Source organism: Phyllostomus discolor, chromosome 2 (assembly GCF_004126475.2).
Source record: "Phyllostomus discolor isolate MPI-MPIP mPhyDis1 chromosome 2, mPhyDis1.pri.v3, whole genome shotgun sequence".
NCBI lineage: Eukaryota > Metazoa > Chordata > Mammalia > Chiroptera > Phyllostomidae > Phyllostomus > Phyllostomus discolor.
Window position 1 is genome coordinate 88074517 of NC_040904.2, and position 22869 is coordinate 88097385.

The 22869-nt window shown below is 39.2% G+C and overlaps 1 protein-coding gene and 1 long non-coding RNA gene across 11 annotated transcripts in view; one reads left to right on the forward strand and one right to left on the reverse strand.

Moving 5' to 3' along the window:
* CD47 (CD47 molecule) overlaps window positions 1-22869 on the reverse strand; it is a 52283-nt gene that overhangs the window by 14396 nt on the left and 15018 nt on the right. For all 10 annotated transcript variants that reach the window (XR_004901378.1, XR_004901380.1, XR_004901379.1 and 7 more), the window contains exons 4-7: window positions 16218-16307; window positions 2839-2946; window positions 1597-1689; window positions 457-555 (exon numbers count right to left, since the gene is read on the reverse strand). Coding sequence is in view for 6 of the 10 variants with exons in the window: in XM_036018056.1 (XP_035873949.1) it covers window positions 457-555; window positions 1597-1689; window positions 2839-2946; window positions 16218-16307 (390 nt within the window). In the remaining 4 variants the exon portion in view is untranslated. The remainder of the gene's footprint in view (window positions 1-456; window positions 556-1596; window positions 1690-2838; window positions 2947-16217; window positions 16308-22869) is intronic.
* Window positions 20824-21658, forward strand: LOC118498889. Its single transcript, XR_004901381.1, has 2 exons — window positions 20824-21025; window positions 21076-21658. It is a non-coding gene; the product is annotated as an uncharacterized LOC118498889 (long non-coding RNA).

Here is a 22869-nt window from a genome sequence, read left to right on the forward strand (position 1 = left end):
AGGCAGTAGAAAGATCAGTGGTTGCCAGGGTTTTCAAGATAGAGAGGATGAACAGGCAGAGCACAGAGGATTTTTAGGGCAGTTAAACTTTTCTGTATGATATTCTGTGACTATGATCCATGTCATTACACATTTACCAAAATCACAGAACATATAACACCAGAGTAGACCCTAATATAAACTACAGACTTCGGGTGATAATGCTATGGCAATGTTGGTTCAACACATTGTAACACATGTACCACTCTGGTGGGGGGTGTTGACCGTGGAGGAGGCTGTGAGTATATGGGGTACAGAGGAACTCTCTGTATTTTCCATTCAATTTGCTGTGAACCTCAAATGCTCTAAAAAAGTAAAATCTATTTTTAAAAAAAAGAATAAGAAAAAGAAAGTTCTGTGTAAGAGAAAGTCCTAGTAAGAAGAGAAATTGGGACTAGAGAAGAATGTGACCCTTACCTGAGACACAAAGGCTTAGTCCAACCACAGAGAGCACAAAGCCCAGCAGCTGAATGACCAGTATGGCAATGCTGAAGGAGGACAGCCCAACAGCTGGACCTTTGAGGAAAAAGCACGTTGAGAGTGTTTAAGAAGCAATCACTTTGACTTGTATTTTGTACAATCAAGGCTAGTATGGTATGACCAAAGACTGACTCTGGAGTTCCTTGTCAGATGGTAGATGCTTTCCCAGTGATCTAAACCGTAACATTCTACCCAAGCAGTCAGCTCCAGATTCACACACTGAGCAGCCTTTCATTTTTGCAGTGAGCTGAGCCAGACTGGCAGTTTTCACCTAGAATCTTAGAACAATGCTGCTTTTAGCGCACTCGTGCGTTTTACAGTGTGAATGGCTATTATGCAGGGCTCTGCCACATGCACACAGAACTGCCCTGGTGGAGGGCCATTACGCAAGCATGTCATTGTAAACACCACAGCCTCTATATTTGGGTCTAGATCTGTGTTCGTATAACGAATTAATACCCTTCAATGTACAGCAACCCAGCGAGAGACTCTAAGACCAAGAGTTAAATGTGCAAATAGAGAAAAATAGATTCTTTCATAGTAACAAAAATATTCAGTGATTTATTCCCAAAATGTAGTGAAAATGGTACCAATTATAGGTTGGAGATTATATATATTCTTTTAAAACTACAATGTTAAGATTTTCTAATAACTAAAAAATATATATATTTTTTCACTCTACAATTTATAACTCTATAATTCTATTTTGCAGAACTAGTTTTTTTTTAAAGTGAGGCTTAGTAAAAGAAAGAATGGGAATGTTTACTATCTTATAACTTTAAAAAACTGACATAAAAATATGAAGATAGTCATTTAGAAATTACATAGCATAATTTTTAAAATCAACTGACTTGCATTAAATATATAAAAATTATTTTTTACAAAATAATTAAATACCATGAGAACCTAATATAACCTTAAACTTAATCCATATGGGGAAAATTTCACTAAGAATAGCTAGGGAGATAAACCAACTTTCACTGTGTTATAAAAAACCATACAAGACTATTTTAATCAAAAGTGCCACTTTTAAGTGAAAAAGGTAGGCACAATCATGCTAAAACAACAAATACTTACTTATCATAAACATAGAGTACTGAAGTAATATTAATATCACTGTAGGAACCACAATTAAACCAAGTCCACTGGCTTTCTTTGCTGAATATTCACCTATTAATAAAGATAAATAATATTTAAAATATTTTTATACATACTTCCTACTCCACAAAAAGTCAAAGTACTTAATTTATTAAATGTATTTATAGTAATACTACTCTTATAAACTGTAAAATGTTTAAAAATATGTGCTTCCCCCCAAACTTCACACAAAACAAGTGGCTACTGTTTTATTTAAAACCAAACTTAAGATATCTAAATGTCACCATCTAAGTCTCAACATGCCAAAACCTTGAATTGGCTTTGCTTCCTTCTTAACTACCTTGGAGCCTCTCTTACCAATCCCTTAATCTGCTGTATTTAATATGTCCCAAAGTCAGAATAGTTATTCTTTCTAGATGCCTTCTGAATTCACCTCCTACCTCCCCACATTCTCACTGACTCCAGCTGCAAACAAAGCTGCCAAATTTATGTTCCTAAACATTACACCCATACTGTATCCTGCTCAAAAAACAATGGCTTTATATAGTCTACGTGTTAAGCCCCAGCCTATCTTTGCTGTTCTTTCCATGTGCTGCGTACCCTCATGCCCCACCCTCCAAATGCAAATGCTGTTTCAGGTCAATTTGTTTCCCACAGTTATTCCCACATCCATGTCTTGGCCAATGAAGTTTGCCTCTGCAGTGGGTTGAATGGTGACCATAAAGATAGGTCTGCCTCCTAATCCCCAGAGTCTGTGAATATTAATTTATACAGCCAAAGAGTAAGTATTCCATTATATGGCAAAGGATATGAATAAATTTAGGATCTTGAAGGAGGGAGCTTATCCTGGACTAGCCGGGTGGGCCCTAAACCCAATAAGTGTCTTTGGAAGAAAAAGGCAAAAGGAGATTTAACACAGGAAATTGGAGTTATGTTGCCACAAACCAAGGAGTTGCAAAGACTGCCAGCAAACACCAGAAACTAGAAGAGGCAAGGAATGGATTCTCCCCCTAGAGTCTTGGGAGGGGAGGGAGTATACCCATGATGATGTCTTTATTTCAGACCTAAGGTCTTCAAAACTGAGGGATTTGCTCTTGCTTTAAGACACCCAGTTTGTGGTAATTTGTTACAGCAGCCTAAAAACTACTATTCCACCCCACCCGCAGCAATGTTCTCAACCTTATCGATCCTGACCTCCCTCCCAGTAACTGTGCATCTTACCTGGGACCAAAAGGATGGCTCCAATGATGACAAATGCAGTGAGCACTATTCCGGCAACAAATAAAAAAATGGACTTCTCCTTCGGAACACTGGAACTATATTTAAGTGCTTAAAGAAACAAAAACAAAAATAAAAATAATTCCATGAACTCAACCCAAGAAGTGAAGGCATTTCTGTAACTTAAAAAGTACAGCAACAAACTGACAACTTCCTAGAAGTGAATAGCCCTTCTGGAACAACTCCTTCACATCGCGTCAAGACACCTCAAACTTTTTCCTTAAGAAGTCAATGACAACAGTCATGACAGTATAAATACGGATGCTGAATTTGTAGGTGATGCTCGTACCCCCTACACTTTATAGATAAGTCATGTACTTTACATAAGGCTTTCCCAGTTAACATTTAGGGCCAGGTAAGTCTTTGTGGGGGAAGGGAGCTGCTCTGTACATTAGAGAATGTTTCGCAGCACCCCCACCTCCCTACAAACTACATGCTAGGAGCACTCGACGCCACTCCTCCTCCATGTTGTATCAATCTACAATGACTGCAGCCAGTATCAACTGTCCCCTGAGGAGTAAAACTGCCTCAGGTTTACAACTGGTATAGATAATGCTTACGGGAAATAATTGACTAATTAGTAATACTGAGAAAAAGAAAACTTTGTTCCAGCTTACATAAAATTAGTAAAGCATCTGGAAATCTAGATATTATGTTTTTAAAAAGTAGAATAAACATTGGACAGATCACACACTCTAGAAATCCTAAGGGGAGGAAATGCTTAAATTGTTCAATTAAAATATTTTCTTAAAAATATGCTATAAGTACTCAACAGGAGTCATTATGTACATTATTGATTTTGGTGCTAGCTCTATTGTCAAGAATCTGGTACCTTCCTGAAAGAATAATGTAATGGATAAGCCTAATAATATTATTTCTTTTACTGTATCTTCACTTTTTGGGTTTTGTCCTGATTAATATTAAAATTAGTTTTTTTACAAAAAAAGTTGTTAAAAGTAACCTAAAAGCAGACTGAGTAACAGAGAGAAACAGTGCATGATTGGAATTCTGTTTGGTTCCATCCAGGCTATTAATCCTGAGGGGGCAAATTTTTAAAAATGTTATATTTAGCATTAAATTTGTTCCAGTAAAATGACAGATCAAATACAGTATGAACGACAAATAACCCCCTAAATGACTACGCCAATACCTATTTGAAAGGCATTATAACTTAGGGTTATATGATAACCTATGGTAAAGTATTTGAGGTATTACACAGGCACCTGAAGATTTTCAAAAATCACTACCTTCTCATATGTTAGATTGTAAACCTCAACTGTCTTCTCTTTAGGGAGAAGATGGAGAGCTAATCAATCCTCAGTCCTGAAGATGAGCAACTGAAATTCACATTCATCAGAAAAGGGAGAAAAACCATATGGCAAGTTCCCCAAGTTTTCGTTTGATCCATGGAGGCCTGGGACTTATTTATCCCTCAGCCACACAAGTCACCACTATGACTCAGTCATGTCCCTGCCTTCTTATCTTACAGGGCACAGGTTTTCAGACTCCCTATTTTCTAGGCTCAAACACTAGTGAGGATAAAATTCAGTGTATAGGTTACAAAAGGCACAGACATAGAAAATAAACTTTCTCTAGACATATGTGAGGTTTTCCATTTAACTCAATGCATACTGTTATCTAAACAGAGCTTGAAAATTCTACAAAAGGGTTATAAAATAGAAGCTGTTTCAAATGCCCCTCACAATTAATCAAACATTCAAAAGATACTCTTCCAGGTTTAACTGAATACATAAAAGAGCTACTAAGATTAAGCAGCAAGAATTCACCTTCAGAGGACAGTAGAAGTTCATGCAAAAAGACCGACATACCACATTCTTAATAAAAATAAGAGTTTGACCCTTATATAAAATTCAACCTCTTGAGGCTTAGAAGAGTTAAAGGAAAAAAAAATACTACCAAGAATAGCAACAAAAATAAAAGACCATAAAATACTATGATTGACAGTGTTTTACCATAGAATGACCTTTTCAAAAGCTTTGCATACAAATATTGGAGGTAGCTTTAGTTTCTATTAATTGGTTCAACTACTATTTATTTTCCAGGCTACCTGCAACTCTTCCTTAAATTAAGCAACCATTTCTATTTATTGATTTTTGAAAGAGGGGAGTAAGGGGGGAGGAGAGAGAGAAACATCGACTTTCTTGTTCTACTTATTTATGCATTCATTGGTTGCTTCTTGTATGTTCCCTGTAGCCCCAGCCAGGGCTTAAACAACCATTTCAAACAAATATATTAGTGAGATCTATTTATGTAAACACAGGAATGAAAGAGCATCTATCTCCATGTTTTCTTTAGTGAATCTTTTAAAAAGAGTTTCATTTGCTCATTTTCTTTGCTCACAATGGCCACATTTTGGCACATCCCACAGCATTTTGCAGCCCAGTTGTTAATTTTTTCATTGTAGCGACAGGGTTTGGAATCTAGTATAGATGCTATAGAACTCAATAATCATGAGGATCTTTTTGTTGTTGTTGTTGATCTTTTCTTGACCTTTAATAGATAGATTTATCCTTATTTATCAACTCTATAAAAATTTAAATGTAAACAAAGGAAATAAATTCAAGTAACTCTACAAACACTTAGCATTAAGATAAAGATAATTTAATGTGTTCTTAACAGCAGGCTCTTATCAAACTTCTTGGTATGATTTTCTAGCTGCTTGGTAAGGCAGTTTATATACTGTAATTTTAAAAATCTGCATGCTTTAAAAGATTCCCTTCAGCTAAAAGTACTGAAATCAATACAAAAAAAAAATATTAGAAATAACAGTATTTACACTTTTTAAATATTTTTTAAGCACCAGTTTAGCGTTAGAACAAAATTTAGAGGGAGGTACAGAGAACTCCCATACCCTCCCTGCCCCTGTACATATGTAAGTCCTCCATTACCAACATCACTCCCCAGAACGGCACGTTTTTCACCAAGAATGAACCTATACTGACACATCATGATTACCCAAAGCCCGTCGTTTTTCTTAGGTGTTGTACATTCCATGGGTTTGGACAAATGTAAAATGACATATACCCATCACTACAGTATCACACAGAGGATTTTCACTGCCGTAAAAATCCTCTGTGCTCTGCCTATGAGTCTCCGCCTGTGCCCTGCTGCTAGCAACAACGGGTCTTTTCCTTGTTTCCACACATTTGCCTTTTCCAGGATGTCTTATAGTTGGAATCATACAGCATGTAGCCTTTTCAGATTGGCTTCTTTCACTTAGGCATATGCAGTTAAGGTTTCTCCATGTCTTTTCATGCTTGATAGCTCATTTCTCTTTATCTGGATGTATCACAGTGCATTTATCCACTCACCTACTGAAAAACGTCTTGGTTGCTTCCAAATTTTGGCAATCATCTATGAGCTGCCATAAATATCCATGTGCAGATTTCTACATGGACATAAGTTTCAACTCCACTTGGATAAATACCAAAGAGCACAACTGCTGGATCATCATCCAAAATAGTATATGTGATTTTGTAACAAACTGCCAAACTGTCTTTCAGAGTAGCTGCACCATTCTGCATTCCCACCAGCAATGAGTGAGAGGTTTCTGTTGCACCACATCCTCACCAGCATGTGGTATTTTAGTTACAGTTTTAAACCTTATAACCAGAACTTATAACCTCAGTGCCACCTGACACAAGCATACCAAAAATATTGGGAGGCAATACTATATTTCTGTCAAGAAATTCAGAATTCTAAAGTTTCCCTTTTTTATACCATCTATAAAATATTTGATACCATTTATAAATCTAGCCAGCTACTTTTCAGAAATGAGCTAGGTTGCTTCATTTGTTTGTTCTACAAATATGTACTGTGTAGCTACAATGTAGTTGGCCCTTTCATTGTCCATCTCAACTAAATCAAGATACAAGTAAATTACTTTGTTCAAGAATTGACTGAGCACCTACTGTGTGATAATTAACTATTCTAAGTGCTGCCTCAAGACCCTTATGTTCTAATGTGTGAGTAAGTATGTGTGTTTGGGGCGGGAGAGAAGTGAAGAATGGGAAGTGTTTCTCCCAGATCTTCCTCTTCAGTTAAATAAAAAAGTATGGGTCTATTCCAGCCTAAGAAAGTCCCTTTACGTAATTCATTCATGTGAATGAAGAAATGGCATGTCCCTCTAGTCACCTGAAGAAACAGCTAATGTTGAAAATAGATACTCCAGTAGGGTTTTCTCCTTCCCTGGTCACTGATATAAAGCACATGTAAGATAGAATGCAGGTTGTGGTTATGGAGCAACTAGAGGTAGATGTTGAGATCAAGTAATATCTATCATCTTAGTTTTCATAATACTCTGAAGACAGAATTTGATAAGTTCATATAGGCCCACACAGACCAGAGCTCTGATATACATGAATTTCAGTTACCATGATGTAGCTAAATAATACAAGTCCCCTAAAATTACAGTTCAGATTTCAGTACCATAATATATTGAGTCAATGCCTAAAGTGCAAACTTCATTGCCATCTGTTTAGTCTACAAATCACAACATAAATAACAGACGTGTACCATGATCAGTGACCAATCTTGTCACTTTTTCAAAGACTGTTGGGGATTGGTCACTGTACATCTGTTATTCACCTCATGCATGCACAGCAAAGCATATGCTGCGTTAGCTTCTGTTTCCCAGTGATAAACCACTGTGACATTTACAATGGATAATCCAAAGAGGAAACTGGGCAATAAAGATGAAAGAGCAAAGAAATGAGAACTGATAATGCTGGAAGTGAAATTTGAATAGAACATAAATGACATTACAGAAGAATGAGCTGACCGTGGGAATGTCAACACTACTGCCATTTCAGAGACTATATATGCAGCCAGAGAAACTTCATAAAAGTGAGTGTATTGGCATAAATTAGGACAGTGAGGAGGCAGGGACACAAAGAATAAAGATGCCCCATAAGAAGTGACTCTGGCAAAAAACTTCACATGAAAGGAACTCTTAGAGGTCGTCCATGACACTGAAAATGCACAGGATAAAACCCTGGAAGCTGAGCTGAACTTGGAAGGCGTGTGACAATTTACCAAAGCACAGAAAAGATGCTTGTTCTCTACTCGAAGTTTTATGACAAGAAAGCAAGCATGTTAAAACTACTTTCACTTTCCATGTCTTAATATTTTAGTTCAGCATCTTACTAAATACTAGTGTTATTATTTTTTATTTTCTAATACAGTTATTACTGACAGAGTTTTTAAAAAAAATTTTCCAATTACAACTCACATACAATGTTATATATTAGTTTCAGGTGTACAGTGAGAGAGTTTTTAATGTTTTGACAAAAAGTTTTGGCGGTCATGGAGCAATAGTCATTTTTCATATTTAGTACAAGATTGCTCCACAGAGTTTCAGCTTACATGGTCAGGCTTCCAGTCTCACAGGTCTGTGTAAAACGAAGACTCCTTGTGTACAGCCAAAGTTCCAAGAAGGGAAAAGTAAGTCTAGACATACCTATCTCAAAGAATTTCAAAATGTTAGCCAGTTCTTGACATGGAGTTGAACCGTAATCTTATAGGAAGAAGAAGTCATGGTGAGCAGCACTTGAAATCTTTTATCAAACATCTAAATAATGAAAGTGCCTCTTACATTATCAAAGAATGAGGATGGACCACCCTGAAAGTCAACCAGGAACGTCACGTCAGTGGAGTAGGGAACTGTGAGTGGTGCAAAACCAAGCACCTGCAGTGCGATACTATTAGAAATTCATTACCTCAGGTAAAGCTCAGTGTTTGATTCCAGTAATCTCTGAGCTATTTGCTAAGCCTAAGAATCTGCTTAAAAGTCCTTAAGTTAAAGCTAAAGGCAAAGGTATTTTGGGACATTTTCCTGTAAGTGAACTTTGTCTTTAAAAGGCTCACCATATCTGAGAGCCCTTGGATTGGCTTCAGGAGTTCAGAAGTCTTCTCAGGCTTCCTCCTCAGTAGGGGCAACGGTCTCCTCAGATCAGTTCAAGATACTGTCCTGGTATAAAGAAACTCTGTCTCTTCAAGGTGAAGGCATAACCTGTTGTCTCTACTGAATGTTTAGCCTGTGGAGGGTCCAGGTTTTACCTAACACCACCAAAAGACAGACATGCAGAGCTGGGAAAGCCACTGAGAGAAACCCTCTGTGGTCAAGTACAGACTGTAAATGGTAATCAGAAGTTAAGGAGAACTAGAAACCTACAAAGTGAAAGCCATGAGAGTCAGAATTGCTATTTATACTTTATACCACAGGTGGCAAACACAAGGCCCGTGGACTGAATTCAACCCTCCGCCTTGTTTTATCCGCCTGGCACCTTGTTTCCACCCAACGGCAGTGCCGAGCTCTCACTTAACTGTTAAGGAGCAGTTACATTTATACAGTGCTAAAGTTACATTTGGCCCTTTGAAGGCAACCATGAGGCTGATGTGGCCCCTGGTGAAGATGAGTTTGATACCCCTGCTTTATACCATGCTCTGAAAAGTGTATAACCAGAGCTCCAGTGAAGATGGCAGACAGGTAAACGCGGTACTCACATCCTCTCACAACCACATCAAAACTACAACTAAAGTACAGGACACCATTACTGAGAATTGCCTGAAACCTAGCAGTTCTGCTGAAATGGAAGTTTTACAGCTAAGGATATAGAGACAAAGCCCCATGAGATGGGTAGGAGGGGCAGAGATGAGGAATGGGCTGGTCCCACACTCACATGTGGCAGATAAAAACTGGGAGGGACAGCTTGGCTGCAGAGGTCACCCCTGAGAGGCGAGGGGTCCCAGTCCCACACCTGGCCCCCAAGCCCAGGATTCCAGTGCCAAGAAGGGGAGTCCCCAAACTTCTGGCTATGGAAACCAGCAGGGGTTGTGGCTGAGGGAGACCAGTGACTCGGGGAGTCCCAGGCAGTTCCTCTTAAAGGGCCCACACACGGACATACTGGACTCACTGGCTCTGAGCTCCAGTGTTGGGGCTGTAGCTTGAAAGGGGTATAAAGAACATACAGGGAGGCTTCAGAGGCAAGGGCTAAAGGACCAGTTTCCTCCCAGACAGAAGTACTGGCAGAGACCACTGTTTCTTTGCTGAGACCTTCCCACATCTGAGTCTCCATCAAACTGGCTCACACTGTTAGTCCTGACCTGGTGATTCTCTGAGACACCACCCCACCCAACCTGTGGGCTCACTCAAGCCCTTTCCACTGGCTCTCCCATACAAAGTGCCTGTCTTAGCTCATGCTTCAGATTTTCCTAAAATCTCTCAAAGGTTCACAAACCTCAAACAAGCAGCATCTGGCCTCAGCATGCCCCATACCTCTTGCTAACTGGCCTCAGGCCTGGCACTAATGGTAGCTAGCCTCAATCTGCAGCTTGGCCTCTTTTAGGCATCTCCAGTCCTGCATAAGTAGCAGCCATCTGCAGATTCCTTTGTAGCTCATGCTGAGTGGCCCCAGGCAGGGCACAGACAGAAGCTGATCTTGGCCTGCACTTGCAGGGAGGCCCCAAGCCAGTATACCCAGAGGTGAGCCTCAGACCTTGCCAGGGAACCACCCAACCCCCCTCCACCAGAGACACACTGAAAGGGCAGACTCATGGGGCAACAGAGCCTACAGAAATAAGTCCTGGTCTGTGGGGTTTGCCCCTGAACAGCAGATCCTCCACTGTGGTTGTAGCCAGTTCTCACAGCCAGCTGGCTTGAGGGTAAATCCTCCTACTGATGTGCCAACAGCAATCAAGGCTCAACTACAACAGGAGGGTGCACACAGCCCACATGGGGCACACCTGGAGGACCCAGCTCAGGTGACTGGGCAGGCTGCACAACTGGGCCCTATAGGACACCTGCTATATTAGGTCACACTATTATGACCAAGTGACACAGCAGCTCTACATAATACATAGAAACAAACACAGAAAGGAGCCAAAATGAGAAAACAAAGAAACATGTCCAAATTGAAGAAGCAGAACAAAATTCCAGAAAAGTACTAAAAATAACAGAGACAAGCAATCTTGCAGATGTAGAGTTCAAAACACTGGTTATAAGGATGCTCAATGATTTCAGTGAGAGCTTCAACAGAGACTAAACAAAAAAATGGAGACAGAAAGCATAAAAAAACAGTCAGAAATGAAGACTACATTACAGGAAATTAACAGTAGAGTAGACAAAGCCAAGGATCAAATCAGTGATTTGGAAGATAAGGAAGTGGAAAACACCCAATTGGAACAGTAAAAAGAAAATAACCCACCCCCCCACCCCCAAAATGAGGACAATGTAAGGGCTCTGGGACAACTTCAAGCATAACTAATGTTTGCATCATGGGGCGCCAGAAAGAAAAAGAGAGCAAGGGATTGAAAACCTGTTTGAAAAAATGATAAAAAAATTCCTTAACTTGGTGAAGGTAACAGACATACAAGTCCAGGAAATGCAGAGATTCCAAACAAGATGAACCCAAAGATGCCCACACCAAGATACGTCATAATTAAAATGCCAAAGTTTAAAAACAAAGAGATAATCTTAAAGCAGAAAGAGAAAAGCAGTTAGTTAGCTGCAAGGAAGTTCCCATAACTGTCAACTGATTTCTCAACAGAAACTTAAGCCAGAAGGGATTGGCATGAAATATTCAAACTGAATGACAAGCAAGGACCTACAACCAAGATCACTCTACCAAGTAAGCTGTCATTTAGAATTAAAGGCCAGACAAGAAAAAGCTACAGGAGTTCATCACCAGCAAACCTTATTCAAAATGCTAAAGGGACTTCTTTAAGAAGAAAAAAGAATAAAAATATGAATAATAAAGTGGCAATAAATACATATCTATTGACAATTACTTTAAATACAAATGGATTAAATGCTCCAATCAAAACACATATAGTGTCTGAATGGTAACAAAACAGCACCCTTACATATGCTGTTCACAGGAGACTCACTTCAGATTGAAAGACACACAAAGACTGAAATTAAAGGATGGGAAAAGATATTTCATGAAAATGAAAATGAAAAAAGCTGAGGTAGCAATACTTACACCAGACAAAATAGACTTTACAATAGGGGCTATAACGAGGCTAAGAAAGACCCAGCAATTTCATTTTGAGGAGAAACCCAACACTGTAAATCTAAAAGACCATATATTCACTGCAGCATTATTTACAACTGCCAAGCTATAAAAGCAATCTAAGTGTCCATCAATAGATGAATGGATAAAGAAGTGGTACTTATATACAATGGAGTATGATTCAGCCATAAAAAAAAAAATGAAATCCCGCATCCGCAACAACATGGATGGACCTAGAAGGTATTGTGCTGAGTGAAGTAAGTCAGAGGAAGACAAATGCCCGATGATTTCACTTATATGTGGAATCTATAAGTGAAACAAAATAGGCAAACTAGCAGAACAGAAATATCCTCATAGATAAAGAGAACATTATGGTGGCTGCCAGATGGCAGGGGTTTGGGAGGATGGGTAAAAAAGAATTAAGAAGTACAAACTGGTAGTTAGAAAATAATCAGGGAGATACAAAGTACGGCATCGGGAATGTCGTCAAAAGTATTGTAATAACTATGCACCGTGTCAAATGGGTGCTAGATTTATTGGGTTGATCACTTTTTAGTCACGAAAGTCTGATAACTATGTTGCACATCTGAAAATAATACAATACTGTATATCAACTGTAATTGAAAAATTTTAAAAATATTAAAAAAAGAAAAAGTGTGCAATCTCTAGATTATAAACATAGCTGCTAATCCTCCTGTAGTTGATAACGATGGCGATACTATCAAAATCCCAATAAAGATAAAGACAATGGAGAAGTAATAAAAGGTGAGACAAATTTAGAAAAACATTTATTTTTTATGTGGCTTAATATCTCTGTGATTAAAAATTTAAAATAAAAATGGTATTATTTTATGCTAGTACATTAAATGAAAGTGTATAATTAAGCAGCTAATAGAAAACCCAAGGACTCTCCTGCTGGTTCAACCCCCAGGCTACAAATAGGAGACCTCTTACCAAGGGTGCCCCCCCCCCACCACTCCCCAAATGGTAGATTTAGATCTGTGCCTATCCCAAAGACGGGACATACAACAGAGAACGTGCACACTTGTCCCCTCAACAGAAATACGAGTGCTACAAAGCCAGGGAGAACATGCATTTCATGTCCACATCATGTACATACAGTCCTCCACCTAGCAATCAGCAGGCATCTTGTCAATAGACATTTGTTGAATAAATAAACAAAACAGGTTCGCATTCTACTCCATCAATAACAGTTTCACTTGGTCTGTGTACCAGATATAGGTTCACTCTTTGTGGAAAAACAGTCTCAAAATAATCTCCCAATAAGTTCAGGACAGGGATGCAGTACAGAGTAGCAGTAAATAACACTAGATCAAATCCCAGTATTGCCCAGAAACTGGGCAATTGTGGGCAAACAGCCCAACCTATGCAAGCCCCTCTTTCTTCTCTAAAATAGGATTTGTAACAATGGTACCTACACCCGTAAAGTTCCCAGGAGATGTGAATGTGACTTCAGATGGATAGTACTTTGCATAGTGCCTGTCACACAGCACAAGAGTTCCACAAATGTTTAGGTGCTATTTTTAAAATAAACACCTTTAAATGTGAATCCAGGCTGAGTGAATCAAATATAGAGGGGCCTTCTATACACACACCCGCACACCCCACAGTTGTTTGTTCTAAGATGAGCCTAAATAAAATATTGCCACCAAAATATTTAGGTTCACAAGCACAGTCTTTAAAATATGAAAAGTACAATAAGTATTAAAAAGAACGTTCATCTCACTAACACAAAAATGAAAATTAAAACGAGATCTTCATCACCCATCAAATCAGCAAAGATTTTAGAATGATAATGACGTCAGGATTGTGAGGTAAAAGGCAGGTGGTCTCACCTGCAGTAGTAACTGATACACTGCCATTTCCCACCTCACATATCTTTAGCAGAGTTACTTTCAGAGTATCAAAAAAACTGGAAACAATGTTTAATATCCATCAAGATAAGAGTTAAGTAAATTATAGTGCCTCAGTGGAAGTAAAGAACAGGCAGCTGTGAAAGGATTTCTGAAAACATGGTGGGAGATCAGGATGTACATAAGCTATATGAACCCATATTTATGGTTTTTCTTGTTTTTAAGAAAGGTAACAAAAATACATAGAAAAATACAAAAAGGAAGCAAAAAATTCACTAGACTAGACCTACAGTTATTTCTAGGTTGTGGGATTCTAGATGATTTTTGCTTTTTCTCCTGTAATTTTCCATATTGCATAAGGCATTCTAAAGTGATATGTATTACTTTTTAAGGTCAGGAAAAAAACCCTGTAAATCTTATTTTGTCAACACACGGCTGCCAGGAACAGACTCACTCATTGTTCCCCTAAAAATCACGTTACTAATGAGGATGTCATGATCAGCTGACCGAGGTCAACCCAACTGCAACAAATCACACTCTGCAAAATAACTTCATGATCTTAAGGCAATTTTTTACCTAAATTATATAAGCCTTAACACCTGGGTCTGCCAATAGGGTTCAATGCCTTCTCAAATATCAGTGAAGACTGATAAGGTCTTGATCCTGTACCCATCATTGTACTTGATATAAAAGGCTTCTTAAAATTCTAAAAAAATTTCTGCAGGAATTCTAGACACTATTTCAAAGTGAGAGAAATGAAATGTCCCGACAGTTGTCACTGGTAGCCCTTTCCTTTCCCCTTTTTTTGCCTTTTAGACAAAAATTGAGAACAGCTTTGAAATCATTTTCAGAGTACTGTATATTGAGAAGAGCCTTTAATATATAACCAGTCATCTCCCTTCCCTTTATATAATCATTTTAGATATACATGCCTTAAACTTCTGAGTAAAAGTAAAATTCATGAAATATACAACAGGCCAATCCACTACAATAGTTTCCTAGTTTTCACTTTTTTTAAAGGTTGCAGAATGAAACAGATAAGTGACATCAGCTTTGTTTACTCCTTGCCTTGCATAAATGCTGACTGACTATTTCAGTGCACTATCAGGAGACAAGGAATGACTCTTACATGTTAAAAGTTTGAAAGTTTACACTGTCACCTCAAAGCTTCACTAATTTTGTAGATCTCCTTTATCACACTGGTATGCAAATACAGTTGACCCTTGAATACACAGGGGTTAAGAGAACTCACACCCCCACCCCAATAGTCAAAAATCCCTAAGTAACTTTAAACTACCCCCAAACTTAACTACTAATAGCCTATTGTTGACCAAAAGCCTTACAATAAAATTAATAGTTGGTTAACACATACTGTATTTTGTATGTTATACGTATCATATATTGTATTCTTACAATAAAGTAAGCTAGAGAATAAAATATGCTATTAAGAAAATCATAAGGAAAATACACTTATGGTATTTACTGAAAAAAAATCCACATAAAAGTGGATTTGCACAGTCTAATAACCCTGTGTTGTTTAAGGGTCAACTGTACGGTTGAGTACAGTCCTCAGCCAGAACACACATTACCTGTTTACTCAGCAGTGACAACTCTACAGTGTTGATGCTAATCTTATGCAGCACCAGGAGCTGCCCTGAGAAGTCTGTTCGCATGGCTATTCGGCAAAACACGATCAAAGAACAGAACCCTCCTGTGGCTACTTCCTAGAGGCTGAGGAATTGCACAGTAAGGATGATAAACATGGTTCAAACTCAGCTTTTCCAAGGATGAACACACGTAGAAAGAGAAGCTCAAACTGGAAAAATAAACAGAGGGAAGTCTTAATGCTCAAAAGTGCAAAATCCTATCTTAACACTATAATGTAGGCTATGACCATCGCCTCCCCAAACACAATGCGTGTGTAAGTGCTCGGTAAACATTAAAATCAGCATGAGTTTTAGGTATGTTATTATTAGGATTCCCACTATTCTTTTTTTAAAAGATTTTATTTATTTTTAGAGAGGGGGAAGGGAGGAAGAAGGAGAGGGAGAGAAACATCAATGTGTGGGTGCCTCTCATGTACCCCCCACTGGGGACCTGACCCACAACCCAGGCAAGTGCCCTGACTGGAAACTGAACCAGAGACCCTTTGCTTCGCAGTCTGGTGCCCAACCCACTGAGTCACACCAGCCAGGGCCCCGCTATTCTTAAAAAAAAAAAAAAAACTTCTTAGGAACTGCAGCAAACTATGGAGGACAATATATACTTCAAGGAGAATATTAAGACTGTATATTCTTATTTATAACATTATCACACTTCCTGAGATGACTTAAATAGAATATTTCACTAATATTGCCTCCTAGAAATGACAATTTCATCACTAAAGCATAAATGAAGAGGAGAAACAAGTACTTACTCACAATACCAAACTGTCCCCAGAAGAGAAGCACAGCCAGCATTGGGAAAATAATGATAAGAATATTTTCATTTGTAGAAAACCATGAAACTGAGAAGAAAGAACACAAAAAAATCACAATTAATATATGCTATTGTAACTTTAAGTCCTGCCAATCAATGGCCAACAATATATTTTATTGTGGAGATGGAAAATAAAGATAATTAGTTAAAACTGTGACCTTAAACAAGTACATAAATAATTATACATAATTTATTTATATAACAGATACTTATGAAACTAAAAATACTAGTTAGTTAACTGTTCTCTACAACATTCTCCCTAAGCTGGGATTTACAGACGGAGGCAGCACGCCACAGGCTCTGAGCACAAGGCTCTGCAGCCACACTGCCCGGGTCCGAAACGCAACTCTCACTACAATCCCTGTGACACTGGACAGTCTTACCACCTCTCTGTTCTTCACTTGTTATGCCAGTGCAAGACAGCACCTACACCTTGAAGGACTGTTGCGACTGTTAACAAAGTTAAGATGTGAAAAGGGCTTAAGACAAAACTTGGCACGAATAATTTACCTTAAAGAAGAGTTAAGTCTTCCTGTAAAGACTGAACCAGGGAATGGAAGTGAGGAAGTTGTACAACTGGGTACCCACCCCCCTTACTGTGACTTAAGACCAAGACAGAGGTGGGCCTGGGCTTTTCTGAAACTTACTCTGGAACAGATGTACTCATAAGCAATTAGGCTTAAACTGCCAGTTTACATACAAAGTAACATGAAGAGCTTTAGGTGTTAAGGAAGCCTCTATTAGGTGGGTCACAAGTTACCTAAACAGTGAAAATATAGCCACCCATTCTATATAAAGGAAACTGTGATATTAACACTTCAAATGCAATTTGTTGAGAACTTTTAAGACCATGTATCTATCTATGAAATTTCTCCTGTAAAAGTAAAGCCAAGTAAACGCACCAAAAGCATTTCAAAGTCGGCCTGTCTGGGAGAATCTGCTGTGTGAAGAACACTTCCGAATACTGCCCAACGCAAGCACTGGTGTTGCTCTGAAATTAACCCTTTCAAATCCTCCCCTATATCAGCACGTAAGGAACCTAGTGGGCTTTTAAACCATAAGGCTAGCCACACATTTCTTGTGTTAAGCTCATAATGTTAAACTCTGGTAAGTGTTCACAAGAATCCCCAGAATATAACAATACTATAAATTCTTATCTTTGAGATACTAGCTTCCTGGAATCTAGCATTTTGCACTGTACACAGCAAAGACTCAATAGGTTTGCTGTTCATGGTGGCAACAGTCATAAGATAGTTTAGTGAGTGAATGGAAGACAGGTGTAGGGTTTCTGGGTTTTTGTTGTTGTTGTTGTTTTTAATGCTCTGGTGGTTGCAGAAATGGTTTTCAGGTACTCTGAGTCGATACCACCTTAGTTTCCAACTGAATTACTGAACATCTCCGTATGCCAAAGAAAACCCATTTCAATTCAGCCCAAAATCCTACAGGAAAAACACCTTTGCGAATTATTCTTAGGTTTTCACATGCCTGAAAAACTTGGTAAAAGCTCTATGTTCTAATAGCTATTCTTAATCAACTTATTTTTCTTTACCCACCTTCTCTATTATTTTGTTTTGAGTTGGGAACATTAACTTCTCAAATCCTTACAACTATGTTTTTAAGATTTTATTTACTTATTTTCAGAGAGAGAGGAAGGGAGGGAGAAAGAGAGGGAAAGAACCATCAACGTGTTATATTGATTGGCTGCCTCTTGCAAGCCCCAACCCAGGATCTGGACCGCAACCCAGGCATGTGCCCTGAACAGGAATCAAACAGGCGACCTTTCACTTTTGGGGATGATTCCCAACCCACTGAGCCATGCTGGTCAGGGTTCAAATCTTTGCAATTATTATAGGAGGAACTATTTACCCCTCCTTATCACTGAGAAAACTGAGGCACAGTGAATTAAGGATGATAATTTTGCATGTCCAAAACTGACTCTTGATACCCCTCTCCTCACCCCTCCACGAAACCTTCCCTCCTGGTTTTCACCATTTCAGTAGTGGTAACTACACCTCTCCAGTTGCTCAAGCCAAAAATCTTGGAGTCTCCCTCGGCTCCTTGGCTTCTCTCACACCCCCTCTGTTCCAACAGTCAACCCTCTGGGCTCTAACTTCAAGATACAGCCAGTATCTGATCTCTTATTCAAGATGAGCTGATGATGAAATGTTCTTTCACTGGTCTCCCTATACAAGAGAACAATCATCAACAACCTTAGGACCTAAATATTAGTGAAAATGAGAGAGGTGTGTTTGACCCTGGCTGGACCACTCATTTTGCACTTGGTACACAAACATTTATTAAAAGCCCACCATGGGTAGGATACTCTTCCAGGTATTTGAGTTATAGCAGTGCACAAGGAAGGTGGGGCAATGAGCTCAAGGAATGTGGGCAGCAGATGAACAGCCCCTTGTAGGGTAGTAAGGAAAGGCCTCTGGGGAGAGGAACTAGACCTGAGCCTTGGATGGGAAGGAGCCTGCCATGTGAAAACAGGGAAGAGGAGGCTCCAAAGGAACAGCAACTGAGCAATCGAATGTGGCTACAACTTACTGATACAGATGGGATGGGAAGAGTTTGTTGGGGCATGATCATGCTGGGTCTTAACAGTTTGTTAAGGTAGTTTGTATTTTATTCTAAGAGCAACGGCAAGTGATTGGAAAGCCTCAAATAGGGAAGAAAAGTGACCTGATTTATCCAACACCTTCTTTGGAAGCCATGCGAAGCAGGACCTATCAGAAAGTCACGGCAGCAGTGGGGCGGTGGGGCACAGCCCACACATGCACTCCTGACTTCAGTTTCACTCATCAGACTCCCAGATAAACAGGGCATCACTCAAGAGAAAGGTGACCAGAATGGGGATCCTGGAACCATGAGCAATGGCGGACAGAACTGGGAATTCCTACCTTAGAGAAGAATAAACTTGGGGGAGAAATACTGTGGCCCTCCTAGTGAGTGTGAAATTGCAGGACTACAAACCTTAGCCTGACTTACAGAACTGGAACTGCCTGATGATAGGAAGGTACAGTCTCAGCATGACAAACAGTTAGGCAAAAATTCTGAATGACCAATCAGCTGGGGTGTGATAGAAGTAATTCCTGAATTAGATGGCAAGATAGACTACATAACTACTAATGACTCCAAGCCTCTGTGCAGAAATAATAAGTGTAACAGATATTTCAATGACAGAAGACGGGATTACAGAATACAAGATATTATTGTCTAACTGATTCTTATATGAAGCTTATCAGAATCACCTGGGGTTATTCAAGCTTCACATACTCTCCCCTCTCAGCTCCCACCCTAAGATTTTAATATGTTCCCCAGAGTAAGTGTATGTGTGTTTTGGGGGGCGGGGCAGGGGTGTGACAGGTGTTGTCCATGGTTCTCAGTTTAAAATCCCTGCTTCAGACCTCTCCTGTAATTTACATGAATGTGCTGCCTCCTCTCACTGACATGAATGTCTTACCTCTCTCTAATTTGTTAAGATGGGAAGAGTTGGAGGATCATTGAATCGGACATTCAAGAACCAAATGAGATGATGGGGAGAAACCCATTGCTTCCTATAAAACCACTTACGTGCCCATTAAGCTATTGATTTCGTATGGTAATACTGTCAGGTAGCTTTTAACTCTTGTTCCCCAAAGGGGAAAAAGACACAAAATATTTCTCTAAGGTTCCCTTCAGCTCTAAACTCCTATGGCAGTTTAGAAAATAAATAAACTTAAGAAATAAAATTTCTTAAGAAAATAAATTAACTTAAAATGGACTAAGAACAGTATCCAATATTTTTCCACCTCAGGATTAAGAAAAACCAACCAAAGGCGCCATGCCCTCGCTCCACCTGAGCTAGGACTGACACAGCTGTGCGGCTCTCTGCCCCAGTTCCTGGTCAGGCAGGCAGCTCCCAGGAAAGGACCCTCCGTATTAGTGAAAGAGCCAGGAAGTAGGATTAAGAGACTGTGGTATATGGATGAGTGTTTAATTTTTGCTCCCAAGCCTATGTATTATAAAACCCAGTACTTTATTTTTCTTATCACTATATAACTCAAAAATCTAAAGAGATCACTTCAATCAATTAAGTATACCTGTCCTTCAAATACATACAGCATACCTCATTTAACTATGCTTCACTTATTACGCTTCACTGATGTTGTGTTTTTCTACAAATTGGAGGCAAAACCTTCCACCAGCATAAAGATTACAACTTGATTTATTGTGATGCTCGCTTTATTGGGGTGGTCCAGAACCAAACCCTCAACACCTCCAAAGTACACCTGCATGGGGCAAACCCTCACAAACACAGAGAACACCAGTTCCCACAAAAGAGGGTCACAATAAAACTTACAACACTAAAATTCAAGCCAAAGTTTTACCTGATGTCTTAGGATTGTGATGGCTTTTTTTAAAAAAGATTTTATTTATTTATTTTTAGAGGGAGGGGAAGGGAAAGAGAAAGAGAGGCAGACAAACTTGAACGTGTGGTTGCCTCTCACCCACCCCCTACTGGGGATCTGGCCTGCAACCCAGGCATGTGCCCTGACTGGGAATTAAACCAAAGGGTAACTGGCCAGCACTCAATCCACTGAGCCACAGCAGCCAGAGCTGTGATGGCTTTTTTTGAGGTACTATCTTAGCTATAATTCCAGTTATTTAATCAAGCCCAGAACTGTAAGGGGGCTCCCCAAATCCCTGCCTGCTGCAGTCAGCCTTTTATAGTTTCTTCCCCTTGGTGGAGAGGTGGGACTGTGAGTAGTCCCACCTCTCCACCAAGTGGGACTGTGAGTGGGACTGTGAATGAGATCACAGGATGGATCTCATTCCTGTGATCGTTGTGTCATGTGGCAAAAGGGATTTTGCTGGTGTGATTAAGGTCCTCAATCAGCTGACTTTAAGAAACAGAGATAGTCCTTGGGAGAAGGCTAACTTCATCAATTGAGCCCTTAAAAGGGTGTGTGCTCTTCCTGGCAAAAGAAATCCAACATGTGAGAAGGTTTCGATAAGAGGGAGATTTTCCTTTGCTGGCTTTAAGTACAGAAGAGGCTATGTGGCAAGGAACGGGGCAGCCTCTAGCAACCGAGAAAAGCCCTTAGCACACACCCAGCACTAGAAACACAGCCCTCAGTCCTACGGCCACAAGGAACTGAATTCTGCCACAATCATGTGAGCCTGGAACAGGACCCCGGCCTCCATACGAGAACACAGCCTGGCCCACGCCTGGATTTTAAAGCCCTGCCACACCTCAACCAGAACTGCGATTTACAGATCTGTGAGCTAATAAATGGGTATTGCGTTAAGCTGCTTTTTTTTGGTGGTTATTTGTTATGCAGTGCTAGAAAACTAATCTAAGGATCTTGTGATGCCTTCATGTCAACATTATGAACACAGTATATATCATGTTGACAAAGATGGAAGCAGTAAACCATGCTGTACTTGAACTGACCTTTTTAAACAAAATCCTAATAGCTTGCTTGGGCAAAATGTAAAATCTTAAGCTTCTAAGTTTTTGTATCATTAATAATTTAAATATAGACATTAATAACAAATTTTATAACTATTATTTACCTTTAGTATTTGATTGTTAACAAGGTATCTGAATGGAAACTATATATCATGGTTAAAAAAATACTGGGTTTTGAAGACAGATCTACACTAAAATTCTGACCAAGACTCTGACTTTGAACAAGTGCCCTAAATCTCTCTTTTTTTGAATGGTAAGACCTATATCTGTCTCCTGGAGATATCATATGATTTCTTGCTGAGATCACAGGATACAATATACTTGAAGTATGTGGCATCTACTCAAATAAATGTTAGGTTACTTTACTGTTTTTATTTGTACTGTTACCACTTCATTGAAAGCAGGTATCATATTTTAGTCACCACTAAATTCAAATTCAAAGTGCCTAGTACAGTGCCTGGCCCATAGTAGATACTCAATAAATCTTTGTTGATGAGAGAGAGAGAGAGAGAGAAGGAGGGAGGGAGAAGGAGAAGAAGGAGGAGGAAGAGGAGAAGCAGGAGGAGGAGGAGCAGAAGGGGAGGAGGAGGAGGAGAAGGGGGAGGACGACGAAGAGGAAAAGAAAAGGGAAGGAAGAAGGGAGATTTGTTGTCCTACTTATTGATGCAGTCACTGGTTCATTCTTGTGTGTGCACTGATTAGGGATCAAACCGGCAACCTTGGTATATCAGGGAGGATGTTCTAACCAATTGAGCTACTAGGCCAGAACTCAGTAATAAATCATTTTAAAGTAAGAAAGAGATTAATATATTTACATCTCAAAAAGTTCTGTAATGAAGATAGTATCCTCATTTTACAGATAAAAACTGAGGGTCAGATAGGGTGAATTTCCTACATAAGTTTTCTTAAATTAGTTCTATGTTCTTTCCTTGGTACTCTACATGGGTACTAGAGGCATATAAAACTATATCTCACTGATAATATTTCCACAAGTCATTCCTTGTGCTTCCCAAAAGGGAACAAAGAATGGCCACCATTAATCCACATTCTATTAAGAGGAATTCTCTATTAAGCAATTTCTAGTTCTCATTTATGCCAATATTTGCAAAACACACAACATAGTAAAAATGGATTC